At 34.5% G+C, this 17,174-nt stretch overlaps 1 protein-coding gene across 2 annotated transcripts in view; it reads right to left on the reverse strand.

Annotated features, from left to right (window-relative positions):
* The window catches only part of LOC128263851 (double-strand-break repair protein rad21-like protein 1), a 95,395-nt gene that overhangs the window by 75,724 nt on the left and 2,497 nt on the right, over positions 1–17,174 (reverse strand). For both annotated transcript variants that reach the window (XM_052999126.1, XM_052999125.1), the window contains exon 3: positions 3,241–3,361. In XM_052999126.1, coding sequence (XP_052855086.1) covers positions 3,241–3,361 — 121 coding nt within the window. The remainder of the gene's footprint in view (positions 1–3,240; positions 3,362–17,174) is intronic.

Genomic DNA, 17,174 nt, shown 5'->3' on the forward strand with positions numbered 1-17,174 from the left:
TTCTGATTTGTCTGCTGTGGCTTCACAATCAGTGAACCCAGAAAACCCAAGTAGCTTAACTTCACCGCCACAACGATATATTGTGTCGGGAATACCGGCTGAAGTTGGTTCTGCACAAACTCAGTCTTCAGTTTTGAAAACCCTTTAGTGGTTTCACCCAAGAAACAAATATTTTTTTCTCGCCTTTCCCCGGCTTACCCATCTTCTGATGCGCTGACTTATTTACTACAAGACAAAACTAAAGCCGATCATGTTAATGCAAAAGTGAAAAATTAAACTTCTCTTACGCTAGGGACATTTCATCTTTTAAGATCACAGTCCCAAACGACCATTTTGAAGCCGTTTGCTGTGTCGACTTTTTTCCGCAACATATGGGGGTAAAAGTGTTCGAAAATAAGAGACTCAGTCTTCCCAGTCGAGGCCCGACTAGTGTGCCATCTTTTTCTTCAGCTCCCTTTATGCTCCCTCTTCAACATAACATAACATCCCGTTACCTTCTTTCCCATCAAAATACAACAGTCTTACTTGTTCATACATTCTGAGTTTCACACTTACGCGAAGCACCTTTCCATTTTTTAAGAACTGACAGAGAGATCAGTAAATAGTTTCAGGTGATTTAAATACACCGAATGCGACTTGGTCCACTAATAACTAATATCTCACTACCTTTAGCCACTAACCATACAACATATAGACTGGTAATTTCATACAACGAATTTGGACACAAAAATTTTAAAGCGGGAGACCCCCCGGGCTCTCAGGTTTTTTGCTCTCGTTCTTATTCTCATTTTTATGCTCGCGCACTCATTGCACGAGTTCAGCCGTTCAGCCGCAAAGAGGCGCATTTTGAAGAAGGTTTCCTTGTGCTTGAATTGGTCTTTGTATGTATGCGTGATCATGCATTCTCTTACACGGGTGCATTTGTGCGTTTATTTCATTCCGACGCATCAAGAATATTTTGTCTTTTGCTACTTTTCAAACTTGGTACATTAAGAATATAGGCGTTTTTTACTATTGGGTTATGATAAAAATGTGAATATTATATGTAATAATACATTTTTTTATATTTCTGCATACATTTCGTTTTTTTTTTCAAATTACAATAATTGGTAGAAGTAAAATGTTTTACATATATGTATGTATGTATGTATGTATGTACAGGGTTGCCCATATTCGACGGACCCATGTTTTTTTTTAAAAAATCAAAGAAAAAAATAAAAATTTGGCGGTTGGCAATCTTAATCATTTAATTTGTTCCAAGTAGATTTGTTTACATCAATTTTTGAATATGATATCTTTCAAATGGCCGCCTCTGGCGTTGATGGCGTATTATGCCCTTTTTGCAGCATTTTCCATAGTTTTCGCCAACATTTCGGCCGGAATAGCGGCTATTTCTTCACGAATGTTGTCCTTGAGCTCTTCTAGGGTCCTTGGCTTGTTAACGTAAACCTTTGACTTCAAATATCCCCACAAGAAGAAGTCAGGCGGCGTCAAATCGGGCGAACGCGGTGGCCAGTCCAAATCACCACTTTTCGACATCAAACGGCCCGGAAACAATTTCTTCAGAAAATCGATTGTTATGCGACTTGTGTGCGGTGGAGCGCCGTCTTGTTGAAACCAGAACTTCCTCATACGCTTTCGACGAATAATTGGCATCACAAAATTGGTCATCATGTCGCGATAACGCTCCTGGTTGATGGTAATAGCATGGCCATTTTCATTTTGGAAGAAAAACGGCCCAATGACCGTTTTCGAACTAACGCCGCACCAAACTGTGACTTTTTCGTCGTGAAGAGGCACTTCTTGAATCTTCCCAGGATTTTCAGTGTCGCAAATACGGCAATTTTGCTTATTTACGGTCCCATTCAATGTGAAATGGGCTTCATCGGACATGATAATTTTGTTCCAAAATTGATCGTCATCTTCGGCCATTTCGATGACTCTTTGGGCCCATTCCAATCGACGAGGCTTGTCCGTAAGCAACAATCTTTGCGTCAATTGAATTTTGTACGGGAACAAATGCAAATCAACGCGAATAATCCGTTGTAAAGTGGACCGAGCCATGCCCAACTGCTGAGAACGGCGTTTTTGGGATGTTCTTGGGGACCTCTCAACACTTGCTCGTACGGCAGCGATATTCTCGTCCGATCGCCTTGGTCGACTTTTATTTGGCCTCTTCGGATTAGAAAGAGCCTCACCAGTCGTAAATTTTTCGTATAAACGCTTTTCACATTTTTTAATTTTTTAAAAGCACGTTGAGTTTTTACAATTGATTTGTTCTGTTGAATGTAAATTTCTTCTATTTCAGAGCGCTCGCGTGGCGTGTATTGTTCCATGGTAAAAATCTGCTTGGACTGACGCTTCAAACGCGGTATGTCATTAAGCGATCTGGCATCTCTGTCAAAAGTTATGGCGTCGTCAGATGGGTCCGTCGAATATGGGCAACCCTGTATGTATGTATGTATGTATGTATGTATTTTATGTATATATATTTAATATAAATCAGTCCACTGATATGGGAACAGGGCATACCGCAGTCGTGTTACTTGAAACACCTTCTGCTCTTCAGTGGTTGAGAAAACTTAAGCTAAATCAGCTTTTGTCGATGTTTTGCGGATGGATGGTGCCTGCATACCCTACCGACGATTGCTTTTAGGGGGAGCGTGCTTTTAGGACACTTGTTTTAAATGTTATGTTTAGTGATCTTTGGTTGATTTATTTTTTAATGATTCGCAGTGCAATTTTAATTGTCTTTTAAAAATATCATTAGTATTAATATGTATTTTAACCTATATTGCCCCTCTCCCTTATAAGAAAATTCTTATGAGCAATGTTTGTAGAAACTTTTACGGCTGATAGCTTTTAAAAATTGTTAGACATTATATTTTCTGCACAAACATTGTATCTAAATAGTACAGTTTGGGAAATCCATTGAAGTTGCAAACAAAAAAAACGTACTGAATCATGGTTTCTTATTTGGTTAGTTTTAATAACTTTTTAAATCAGTTTGCAAGTAAAATGGCGCAGAAAACACAATAAAACAACAACTCCAATTGAATATTTTAACGCTTTTTGTCTGGTCAAAATTTAAAAAAATTTAAAATTCAAAGTCTATTTACCCAATTGGACTTTGAATTTTTTAAGCCTTAATGCAAAAAATTCCAAAGCAGCGCTCTTAATTAAATTTATTTAGATATTTTATAGATAATTATTAATAGGTTTTTTTATATTTTGACTTACGGCCAAAGGAATCTCCAAATCCATCACCGTCTAAGCGAGCCCCGGATATATCTGCCTGGTCCTCGGTTGCTTGGGGACCCAGCGTCTCGATTTCCAAAACGTTACTATCAAAAAGTTTTTCCTAAAATAAAGTAGTAAAATCATTTTTCTTAGTCGGATATTTTACCAGCCATGTGTAACGTACTGTTTCATCAGTTCAGCTACTACAGTTTAGATCAGTCTTTTTTAGCAGGGGCGAAAACACATGTTCTTTCCAATTATATATAACTGTATTTCCCTATTCCTTTTTTTTATGTTTACCGTTTTTCAATATATTCATTTATAAATATTTTCAATGTGTTCGGATCAGAACCCCAATTGGTCGCTACCAAAACGAACCGCAATATTAGTCTTCAGCCACCAACAAACATTGTTTGTATAAGTATATTGCTTGCTCTCGCCATGTTCTCATTTTTTCCGCTATTATAGTGTCAAAGTTATCTAATCCGAGCGATGCTGCGATCGGCTGGCTGTAAGAGGCTTAAAGAAGATTAAAAGGGCAAGCCAGAGCACTTGCATTTTGGATCACGAATAGTTTAAAAATTAAATTGCCATTGAAGACATTCGAATTTAAAGTCTTGCGTGTGTATTTTATTTCGGAAGAGGTGGCATAAAGTGAATTTCTCCTCTAAACACAATGGAAAACATCAAAAAAGTTGTTTTTTCTTTTTTCGTGAAAGTAATAGTTTTTTTGTAACTTGTAAAATAAAAGCCAATATATAAGAGTTGAGTTGTTCATGAATGAGTGCTCAATTGCTCAGTTGCTCACTTGTTCAGTTGCTCACTTGTTCAGTTGCTTACTTGTTCAATTGTTCAGTAGCTTGGTTGCTCAGTTGTTCAGTTGCTCAGTTGTTCAGTTGCTCAGTTGTTCAGTTGCTCAGTTGTTCAGTTGCTCAGTTGTTCAGTTCACTTGTTTAGTTCAGTTGCTCAGTTGCCTAAGGTTCTCTTTTCGCTCAATTTTTTTTTTGCTGACTAGTTCTTTTTTTTTCTTATTGATATTTTTGATATAATAAATTTTTTTTATTCCCACAGCTGCTTATTATTACTTACTATTTTAAAGCCTGTTCCTATTGACAAATCTGATGGATTAACATTTATTTTTAATTATTCGTTTATTTTTATTAAAATTTACTTATTTATTTTTCTTGTATTTCTGTTTAAAAATGTCAATTTAAAAATGTTAACCTTCTATTGGTTTTTGCTTGCATATTTCTTTTTGTTCTGTTGTTTTGTGCATCATTCTTTGATTAGTGGTTCACAAATTTAGTGGCAACCGTCGCTTTCAATAATATGTTATTTTTGCAATAGCTGCAAGGGTATATGAACTTCGGCTTGCCGAAGCTTGCTTCCTTTCTTGTTGTATTGGTCTTCGGACAGCGCAAAAAATATTTTCTTGAGCTATCGACTGTTAACTGCGAGTATCTGCTTTGGGTGAAATTCAAAAATGAATTTTAAAAGTCAAAAGCGCAACAGAATACTAAAATGATTAATAGTTTGCATTAAAAGTCACGGTCCAGTTCGGAACCTCATTTATTCGAAACAAATCGACAAACCCGTGGTTAGAGAGGATTGTGATGTCGAAGCCCACACTTTGGACAAACCTGGCAAGCTAATAAATAACAATATCAATAGCCATAAGCAATTGTTTCTATTGGTTTAAATAGTCAAATATACTTTCGACAGTTAAATATTTTGTTTCAGTTTAGCCAGTGTGACCGTGAACAGATAACACAAAAATTACCTGCAGAAGCCAGGATAAAATTGAGGTTAAAATTGCTGGAATTTCGTCTGATAGCGCCGCCAATATAGTGGCTTTAAAGCTGGTTCAAGATGTGCAAACTTGTTGGAACTTAGCATTTAAAATGTTTGATCGATTCGTACATTGAAAGTGGCAGTCATGGTTGCCGTGACAATTCTTCGACCAGACTTGGTGTTAGATCACGAAGACTGGCATATAGTTAAATATGTGTTACCAGTACATAAACCGCTGTATCAAATATATGTAGAAATATCTCCTGAACAAAATGTTACTCTCTCAAAGGATATTATTCTAAGCCCACCGATTCAAAGATTGGGAAGAAAATGATCTCTATGCCGAAAGAACAATTCTGGATCCAAAGTTGTTGAACAACACTGGATGAATAAGAAGTATCAGAAAGTCATAAATTTCTGGACAAATGAGTTTTTGGAGGAATACGACAACCTTTTCAAAGAGGTTTTTAAGTCATCTAATGATAAGGCAGCTGCTATACGAGAAGTAACTAAATATCTCAAAGAGGAATGCCTCAACAGAGAGGAGGATCCCTTTATCGATTGTATAACATTGCATTACAGCGATTATGTTTGCTAGCAACTGTTCCTTGCGAAAGGCTTTTTTCTGCTGCTGGCGAAATAGTTACAAAGAGGCGATCTCTGTCAAATCAAAATAAAAGACGACCCAACTTCAACTTTTTTTAGATGTTCCTTATATTACCTAAATTAAAATTTATATAATCTTAAAAAATACACCATATTGTACTGTTTTTAATTAATATTTGATAAGAGGGATGTTAAAAATAATATAAGCCAAAAAAGACAGCAATAAAAAAAATTTGAAAAAAAATTGTCAACAAGTGAAACATGTGAGCAAAATTTATGAACTAAACAACTAAACAAATAAACAACTGAACAAATGAGCAACTAAACAACTGAGGTGAGCAAGTGAGCAACTGAGCAAGTAAGCAAATGAAAAACTAAACAAGTGAACAACTGAAAATGAGTGAGTTTGTTCACTCAATTAAAAGTAATCAACTGAACTTTTTTACCAATGTTGTCTAGTTTACCTAACACTACAATATATAACAGTTTCAGTAGCGGACAAAGAAATTCAGAGACCTAGGGTACGGCCTATATATGCTTTGAACGGACGTAAAATGTGTAAAAAGGTTTAATCGTTTTGCTTCTATGGGAGCTTTATGATATAGAAGGTATAATAGGGAAAGATTCATATCAATAGCTTATATACAGCGTGAAATATCTTGAAAAAAAAATATTTTAACCGAATTCACCCTATTGTTCCTATTTGAGCTACTGGATATAGACGTCCGATCAGCACGCGCCGTAAACAATTACGATTTGGAAAGATGCATGTTAATAGCTCTTACACTGCGCGAAATATCTTCAATTTGTGCAAGTTATATCCGGTTGTTCCTATGGGAGCTAAAGGATATAGACGTCCGATCGAGGCGCTTTTGATCTGCGTACACATGTTTAAGGACGACTGTGAAAGTTTAAGATCGCTAGCATTTAAACTGAGCTCGCAAACAGTATTGAATCTGACAGACAAACGGACAGACGGACATAGCTATATCGACTCCCCTATTAATCCTGATCAAGAATATATATATATATATATATACTTTATGGGGTCGGAAACGTCTCCTTCACTGCCTTACAAGCTTCTGACCAAAATATTTATACCCTCTGCAAAGGTATAACAAGAAAGAACAATATTGGCGAATTTTTAGATTTTTTTAGATACGCACTACTGAGCCAACAAACTTGAAACTCAGTATTCCCGCTAAAAAACAATCGAATCTTAGGTGGCGCCATCTGTCAAAAAGCATAGCCAGCACTAGAAGCTAGAGTGCGCGTGGCTCCATATTAAAATATGCGCTGCCTAGGAACTACTAGAATCTGCATGCCAAATCAAGAAATCTCTAGTGTTTTTAGTTTCTGAGATCTCGATGTTCATACAGACGGACAGATAGACGGCATGGCTAGATCAAAAATATATATAAATTATATGGTCGGAAACCTTCCTTCAACCTGTTACATACTTTTCAACGAATACAATCAATATACCCTTTTACTCTACAAGTAAAACAAAAAATATATTGTTCGAGTTCCTATTTTTTAAAAAGGATAAATAATTTTAATTTGAAAAAACCATTATTGGAACCGAAAAATACATTAATTTAGTTCGTTTAACAAGAATTTTCTTGAAACAATATACACGATCTAAAAAAAATTAACGAAATGAACGTTATTTTTCCTATCTGGATTTCTTTATCACCTACTGTAAATTGATTATATTTCCCAGTGCTACCAGCATATATCTTGTTGTTACTGCACTAGTCACAAGGTGTTTCATTATGTATTATAATTTAAATAATTTATATCTAAGTTTACATTGTTTCTTACTTAATAGGGTCCTAGATGGGCTTCAAATTGCTTTTGAACTGTGAAAAATGTCCTTTATTTTTAATTGGTTGGATTATTGTTTCCAGATTTTTATGACACAATAATCCTAAAACACTGGCTTACAAATTTAAGTCGACCGAATTTGCAAATGGACTTCCTTTTTCAGAAAAGAACACCACACATTTTTTCTACGATACCATTTTGTTTTTATGTGTAAATAATTTTTTCACCTTTTTCATGCCAATATTATTTCTTATCTCCAGTTCTGCTGAACCGATTTCGGCCTTGCTTGATCTGTTATTGATAGCCCATGCATAAATTTCTTCGAGTTATCTTTTGCTAGCAGTTATCCACTGTCTTCTCTATTTAACGGTAAACATAATATTAACACTCGGACAAAACCATATGCAAATATATTACTTAAATTGAGATTAATAACGGTTTAAGACCTGACCGTTGCAAGAGCCCACGCTCAGTATGTATAAAGGACTTAATTATTTCTCCTGAGACTTCAGCCTGACTTCTATATGCTGTATGCTTTGGATTAGTCAAGTAAAGTCAGGAATGTCACATTCATCATATAACCGGTTCCTAGTTTCTTCAACCACATTTAGTATTGCTGGTGGATTTCTTAAAGCCAGACTGCTAATTACAAAATCTGTTATTATAAGTTAAAAATGTACTTATCTGTCTGGATATTATGGTCCTTAAAGCTTTAAACGTGGTCGTATTATAATCATTAGGTCTACAATAATCTTTTGAAACAGGTATTTTGTTTGCCGCTTTCTGCTTTTTAGCGTAAGTTGAAGTCATTATGTCACTGTTAAAGATGTACGTTATTTGCAAAAGTATGTAGTAAAATTATTTAAGGACTTTTTATTCATGTCATCAAGTTCAATTGCATTTCATTTGATAGTTCAAAAAATATAAGTTACATACATGTTTGGCGAATTATCGGTTACCACTAATTGCAAAAATGTCTTGTTTAAATCTTTAAAATTAAAGTCAACTAAAGAGTTTGTCTTTTTAGTGTCAATACCATATCTCTGAGAATTATTGCCTGCAGATTATAAATTTTGAGCTTAAAGGTATAAAAAGAGGCTTAAGCTGAGTTAATAAAATACCTATCAATCCTTTCTATAAGCTTTATTTTGTCTGTTTATACTAATTTACTTTTCACCAGTTTTTGTTTAATAGGATGGTTTGTGGAGTTTAGAAAATTTATGAATGAAGCAGGAACGGTCATCATTAAAAGTTTTACAATAAAAATAATTTGGTAATGGTTACATTTTAATTTTTAAAATTTTCTTCAATGAAAATCATTATTTTTTAATAATTTAATACAACTTAGGGAATAATTATTATTTTAATTCAAAAGCAATAAAACTGAAAAACAAAGATTATTAAGGATTTTCTTTTTTTCATTCAATAAAAAACTTAATCGTAAGTCCTTTCGTCTGTGCTTGATTTTTCGCCAAAATTGTTTTATATCCTTGTTCATGAATCCCAAAGCTACCCTCGAATACTTAAAATTTTTTTTTCTGCACTGAATAAAAAATTAATTTAATTATTTGTATTATTTTGATCAAAATAAATCATAATTGATCTTTCGTCAAAATTGTTCCATATCCTTCTACCTCAGAGCTAACCTTAAGGACTTTTTTGTTCTCTGCACTACAAAAAAGTTAATTCAATGATTTTTATTATTCCGATCAAAATAAAACTCAATTGTAAGTCCAGGCGTCTGTGTTCAATTTTTCGCCAACATGGTTTCATATCCTTGTTCAGGGATCCCAAAGCTTCCCTTGAGGACTTTTTTTTGCGCTGAGCACATTCTGAGCATTTTTTTTTCAATTCACGTGAAAAACATTGTTTTGGAGTATAAAATTTGCAAACAAAAGTTTAGTGTCAACTATGTGAGCAACCTAAAGCGCTATTAAGAAGCGAAGCAAAAAAGTGATAAGTTGAATCGAGTTAATCGAATTCATAGCTTCGTTGTTTTTAAACATATACCATTGGCGGTTTATTAAATATTTTTGTAATAGCTGAAAGGGAATGTACACTAAGTTGCATATATAAACACGATTTTCTCTGAGCGCAGGTACAATTGTGTATGAGTGAATTCTATAAGCTATGGCTTGAGCTCAAGCTAACTGTTGAAGCAGCGAATAACATTTAAAGCCAGATATTAATTGAATCAATTGAAGCATATTTTTTAAGATATTTTACTTGAAAAAACCCGTTGGTATTTATGTCATTTATTAATTTAAAACATATAATATATTAATATGTTCATTGCAGACTTGCTCAACATCACAGACTTCTTCCAGTACGTCGAATGTATTAAGATGGTTTGAAGCTGAGAATTCAGTAATTTCGCAAAGTTCGTCGTTGAACGATTGACGGCAGAGGATAAAACTGATGATGGTGGGCCACAGGAACAACTAAAAAAGGGATACAACGAAATTGACGGCTATAGTCCTAAACCAATTTGTGTAACCACCAATATTATGGAGTATTGCGAAGAAAAAAACACGTGTACCCCAATTTATACCAGCCGGCCAAAGTGGTTCATTCAGTTCCTGCCACTCAAGAGAGTTTTGAAAGATCGTTTTCGGCACGCAAAATGATGCTTACAGACCAACGTTGCAACCTCGTTGGCTTAATTACTTTTTGTAAAATAAAAAATTAAATAAACTTTAAAAAACCTTACATTATAAAGTTCTTATATTTATTATTATAATGTTTGCTGGCTCGAGGTCAAAAATTGGTAAAAAATTAATACAAAAGATATATGATATATTTCGGCTGCGTTTCGGCAACCGTTTTTAGGGCAACTACAAACAACATAAAAACACATAATTTGATATTAAGTTTGATGTTATAGGTTATACATTTAAAACAACAATAATTTACATTATACATGATTTTAACACGACTGCACCGTAGGACGTGAAGATTAAAACTAAGTTGCTTGTAGCAGATGTATATAAATATGAGCGCAACTTTCAACTACCGATTTCTAGTTAAGTCTTATGTTTGTGGGTTTATTTATTATATGTAGCATTTCTATGGTAAATCGTTTTTTGTAATGTTGTTCTTGTTCCAAAATTTTTGATGCGTCAAAATTTGGAAAAGGGCCGCTGGTATTATTTTGATGTCTTAATTGAAAATCTGGTTTGTGTTGCGATAATCGAGTTTTAAGTTGTCCCTACATATAAGCATTCACATTTGTCAATATCATCTCCATTGCACGGTATTTTGTATATAACATTGTTTTTGTCGGAGATTTGAATTTTTGACTTTTTTTGTTAAACATTTGTCTTACCGTGTGGTTTGTGTTGTGAGCTCTTTAAATTTGTTCCTTATTGTAACATTAAGTCCATTAAGCGTTCTGATAATCTTGGTATATAAATTACGGACATACAGTTGTTTGGAACTTTGGTTTTTGGTCAAATGTAAATCCGTACAAAATAGATTTACCGGCAGATTGTTGAAGCTAATAGGTTATTAGATTCGTGAATGTTCCATCTTCAAGGCAAAGTGATACAATTATTTTCGGTTTTAACGCGTGTTTTTTTTAAGAACTAATTTATGTTTTCGGAACTTCAGTTTTGGCAATTACTCATGCTTTGTCGAGTACTAGCTTATATATTAGGAAACATATCCTTATAAAACGTATGGGAAAGTTGAATAATGATCTGTTTCTAGTGAAATGAAAAGTGACATGAAAACAGGTGAAAAACGCTTTTAGCATTTAAAAAAAAATGGTACCATACAAAAAACTGTGAGTGTAATTTTTTTAATCAGGGACTCCATCTGCACCGAAAAATCAAGGTTTGATCTCTGGAGGTTTTCATAAATTTAAAATTGTAGATAATGTTATCATTAGTCGATAATTCGATTAGGTCTATAAATGCACTCAAAAACTGAAATTTTGCCGTAAAAAAAACAATAAAGTCGAGTTTCCCGAATATTAAATACTCGATACTCAGCCAACAAACTACAAACTAAAAATTCCTCCTGCAAAAAAATCAAACATTTTTTTCGTTCTGTCTCTCTACTGCAACGATTACCAACAGAGCAGCGGAAGAGAACGGCAGAGTGGCGGCGAAAGACTGTCACAAAGTGACAGTACATAGATTTGTGGCCGTTTGAGTTGGATAGGCTCCGTTTTGGAATAAACTTGTGCTACGTGGGAATTACTAGAACCTGCATGCCAAATCCAAAATATCTAGCTTTTATAATTTCCGAGATCTCGACGTTCATACAGACGGAAAGGAACAGATCAACTCGGTTATTGATCGTGATCAAGAATGTATATACTTTATAGGGTCGGAAGTCTTTGTTCAAACTGTTAGATGCTTTTTAATGAATACAATAACCCTTCTAAACTACGAGTTATTATATTTTTTTTTTTAATGGACCCTGAAAGAATTGGTATTTGTTTTTATTTTTTATATTTTTATATATTATTAGAACTTATTTGGTTGATCAGCAGACCATTGCTATTTACTTTGTTGAAAATTATGAATGAAAATTCTTTAACCTATCCTTATGAACTGTTTAATTTTTATACCCTTGCAGAGGGTATTATAATTACAGTCAGAAGTTTGCAACGCAGTAAAGGAGGCCTTTCTGACTATAAAAAGTATATATATTCTTGATCATCATTACTAGGATGGTCGATCTAGCCATGTCCGTCTGTCCGTCCGTCCGTTTCTACGCAAACTACTCTCAGTTTTAAAGATATCTGCATGAAACTTTTTGACCTATTAATAATTTGAAAGTTCAGAATTACGCTTTTATTTTTATTAAAATCGGAAAACGATATCAGATAGCTGCCATAGGAACTATTGAATAATAAAGCTGCAAATCATTAGCTGCAGAGAGGAGTTGAGACTTCAGTGTATTAACAAAGCTGTGTACGTTGGCCTCATCGATGATATGAGGACTTAGGTCAATGTGTGAGCTTATATATGTCCTGGTTTTCTGAGAAGTCAATTTAAACGATTGTTCCAATGTTCCTGGATGTCGAAGTAAAATAAACAGGACAGGCAAGTGATCAGATGAAAGATCTGAAAGGAATTCGTAGCTTATCATATTTTTATGAATATTTTTGCTAAACGCAAAGCCTATTAAAACGGGCAGTTTCTTTGGGTCTGCCGGCCAGTATGTTGGTCTACCAGAAGAAACATAGTCGAGCTTGTCCTCTGCTTTTATAATTGGATTGTAGAACTGTTTTCCTTTTGGAGTCATAAGACGAGAACCCCAGTGTGTGTGCTAGGCATTGTGGCATTGAAAAATTGCATAAAATCACCTTCAGCTATAGTGAAGCGAGTATACGGCGGCAAGAGTACGTTGGTTGCCAGCATTTAGTTGTAAATTAATAGATGTGGCCTGTAGGTAGTTTTTAGCAAATTTGGTATGATAGTGGGGCTTAATACGGCTTTTGATTAGAATTGCAGTTCCATCCTTACCATCTGGATGATTTGTTCCCTAGAATCAATAGCCTCGTTTTTGAAAAATGTATTTGTTTCTATTTGTACTTGTTTCTGAAAGCAGCACTACGTCGATATGATTGTCGAGTAGGAATTGAGCTAACTCAAGTTAGTGCTGTGAAACGCCGTTAGCGTTCCACGTAGATATCCGTAGGGAAGTCATTGTTTGGGTTGTTGTGAAACCAGCATTTGAATCAATAGATTTTGGTTTCGCATTAAATCTTGCATAGTTGTGCGCATAAACAACAAACTCCGAATAGTTTTGGTGTAGGCTGCATATCATAGCTTTAAAATTGCTTTTTGTCTGCTTTTCAGCTCCTTACTTTACAGCTCCTTATAAACTGGGCAACCTCTGTGTGTGCAGTGTGATTGCCACCGCAGTTTACGCACTTTTTCGAGTTGCAGTCATCTTTGTTCGCTGGGAAGTGTGCAGTCATGAAGCACTCCACAAACTACACACACCAGGCGCAGTTTACAGTGTGACCTTGTATGGCCACATTCTTGGCAGTTCGCACATTGTACCGGGCCATTGCGTTTGTGCCGTCCGGCAATTCTGCGGTGCAGAAGGAAGTAAAAATTATATAAAGGGTGCACTTCGTATATCTTTAGGGGCTTATTTTCTGGTGCGAGCTCTACATTAAAGAGTGGCTGCGGCTTTCTATCCCTGTTAAGGATATTGAAGACTGTCTTAGCGATAAATCCCTTCTCTTGTAGCGCCCTTAAGTACGTCTTGCAGGCCCTTGCTGCATTTTAGCTGATATGTGTAAAAGTTATTTTTATTCTCGGTAAGATATTTCGATAATACTCTGTAATTATCTTCAGACTTCATTTGAACTTTTGTTTCTTGAATTTTTCCCTTTACAACGGTATTATGTGGAAGTTATCTTTTCCAATAACCTCGATAACTTTGTTGACAAAAGCATTGGGACTTTTTTCTCAAATATAAATAGGCGGAGGCTTTGGCTTCCCTTTTTCGACTTAAGTAGATTCGGCCGCCTCAACGTCAAAGGCGTCTGCCAATATGTTAAAACGGTTTGTATGGGCGTTTCTGTTCCAGCTAGGCTAGAATTACCACGGGTTATATTGTGTTGAGAATTTAGGGGGCTCAGCTTCCTTTTAATTTGTATGTAGAGATCCATACCAGTCTGCACAGCCGGCTTAACATATTCATTGTTTTGTTTTGACGTATTAATATTTGCGCTGCTAGCTTTTGTTGACAAAGTTGCTGATGATGCCGTTAAACGCGCAGTCGATCAGTTGCAGTTGTTGCTGTTGTTACAGTTGACGTTGCTAATGAAATTGTGATGCTAGAGCGTAGGTCATTGCATAACTGGATTGGAGCACATTCAGCGCTCTTTGGCTGCAGAGACATCGATGGTAGCGAGGGTGAGCAGGAACGCGCTCTCTCGCTCGCTACGTTTAAGAATTCGGTCAAGTTGGAGGTATTTGACCGCGCTTGATCAGAGCTTGCATTATTTTCGGTTGCTTTAAAAGAGAAGTACGCGTTATTTCTCTCGACTCTCGACTTGCTCACGATGACGTTGTGTGCGAACGTCGTTAAGACCCATTGTAATCGAGGTAAAGTTAATTTGAGTTTTGTGTTAAGTTTTATAGTTAGTTGACATATAAACATTCGCGATTTCAGTAGATTTATTAATTATTATTAGCACAATAAATACAAGTCTGCATGCGACGACGGTTCAAATTACCATATTCACGTCCACTCTATTGCTAAAAACGCGAAAGTCTGTCATGTTAGACATTAGTTTTTGGACTATGTGTGTGTGTTTTGGTAATATCCATCGGTATAACCACAATTTTAGTCAAAAGTTATTGAGTTATTAAGTCCTCTGCCGCTGCTCGGCCGCTGCGTATTCCTTTTTTAAAGGGTTTTCGACATTTAAATTTAGCACATTTTGTTAATCTATACAAAATGTATGGTGAAATATTAAAAAATGTATTATAACATATAATATTCATATATTTATCATAACCCAATAGTAAAAAACGCCCATATTCTTAGGGTACCAAGTTTGAAAAGTAGCAATAGACAAAAAATTCTTGATGCGTGGCAACCCAGTCGGAAGTTAGAGTACGCATTCCAATAAAAAAAAGCTTCTTTCATGCATGCTTTGCAAGCGAAAAAGAATATAAGAAGCTATAAAGAAGCATTTTTTATGCATTCTAAAGAGTTTTTGTGAAACCGTCCCTTCCACTACAATGCATTAAAAAGCCTTCTTTTGCAATGTAAAAAAAACTGAAACCCGAACGATGCCGATCGTTCGATATTTTTGAGATCGTGTTTTTCACCGAAAACCTCGCTTACGAAAGAACGCAAAAAGAAGTCTTGTTTCGGAATGGACAAAAAAATGGGAAACCAATTTAATCTATTTGCCTTAATGAACAGCAGCGGCGTAAATATATTCACTTTTTATTTTTAAAAACAATATCTGAACGCTTTGTTATGTTTGGGGTATATGACTTGTAAAACTTTTCCTAAAATTAATTCTGTAAAAAATATTCATATTTAATTTTATTAATAATAATATTTAATATATTTTTTATTGTATTAGAAAATTATTAATTTGAATCAGTTTTTTATATATTTTAATATATTTGTTGCGGTTTTAATTTTCAAGTAAGTATGTTGATATAAACAAACTAAATAGGAGTTCCAATACTGTTAATAAAATAACATGAACCAAACAATGGATTAATTAAAACAATAAGTGATGTGTACCTGTGCCAAAAAAATATTAAATTTATAAACACTTATTAACAGTCTTAAAAACAGTGTACGGTCAAAAAAAATGTAAACAAATTGTTCCTAAAACTGTGTGTGGCTGTTAATCAAACAAATAAAAAGAATTATTTTTTTGAGCGTACACTGCGATAAGACTTGAGTTTTAATTTAATTAATGCGTTTTAAATATTATTTTCGTTTAATTCCACAAAAACTATTTCAAAACAAAAGGTAATTTATATATATTTCATAAATTTAAATTTTTTGTTTTGTGAACTGGTTTCGTTTATTTGTGTGCTTTCTTTTTTCTCTCTTCCTTTTACTTCTACCTAGGGTGGACTTACATCTACATACAAGTAGTGTTTTTAGGGTGGACCTAAGAACACAAATTAAGTGAACATAAATAAACATAAATTTAAATAATTAGACATTACATAATTAAAAATTTTAATAATTTAATTGAAAAAAGATATTTTACAAAATAAACACATATGATACCTATGAATCTCCTTGAAAAATTATTAGAATGGTACCATAATAATAATGTTACTAGAGATCAACTTGATGCACTTTTAAAAATTTTTGAACTCGGAAAATCTAGATCTTCAGTAGGGTATTAAGTCCAAGTTTGATAATGGAGCTTAATTATGACGGTTCTAGGGACAGGGAAGGTTTTGCGTCCTACATTCATTTAAATGAAACATTATTCGGTAAGTGTTTTACAAACTAACAATCGTATTTTAATAAAATTACATATTTCCTTCTCATTATTATATTTTATATTATATTTTCTCATTATTATATTTTCAGAGTCACAAAGAAGAGACGGTTACCGCTTCACAGACCATATTAAAGACCTTCGACTGGCCTTCACTAGGGCCAAAAATAAAACTTATAATGCTAAAAGTATGGCCAAAAAGATGAGAGAGGACGAAAACGTCCAGGAGTAATACAATGAGTTTTAAAGCATGTTTATATTAAAAAAAATTAAATAAATAAAAATTGGAATTGAAGAAAGAAACGGTTCCCAATAGCTTTTTTGGGAACGATAATATTTGCATTCTTGGGTAAGACTATTAGAAGGCATGTTTTGGAATCATTCTAAATGTGTTCTTGTGGAAGGAATCAATATTAATTCTGTAGATGTGTTACACAATGCTTGCTTTGGAAGTTATCCAGGAAGGTTCCCGAGGAACGTTTCTAAGTTCATTCTAACAGTGCGCTGTAGAATGCTTCCTTCGTAAAGTACAAAAGGAAGGGAAACCCGAGCGTTTCCGAAGTTGAAACTACCTTCCAATGGAACGCATTAAGACTCGTTCTTAGATCGGTTCTAAAAGAAGGCTTGCTTTTTGTCCCGTCTCGAACAAAAAGGAAAGGGAGCTTTCAGGGATCTGGAATGCGTTTTTCGCATGCAAAGGAAGCGTAAAAGAACGCATCCTGGAAGCGTGTTTTTTTCCGACTGGGAATGA

This window comes from Drosophila gunungcola, unplaced genomic scaffold (assembly GCF_025200985.1).
Source record: "Drosophila gunungcola strain Sukarami unplaced genomic scaffold, Dgunungcola_SK_2 000022F, whole genome shotgun sequence".
NCBI classification, from domain to species: domain Eukaryota; kingdom Metazoa; phylum Arthropoda; class Insecta; order Diptera; family Drosophilidae; genus Drosophila; species Drosophila gunungcola.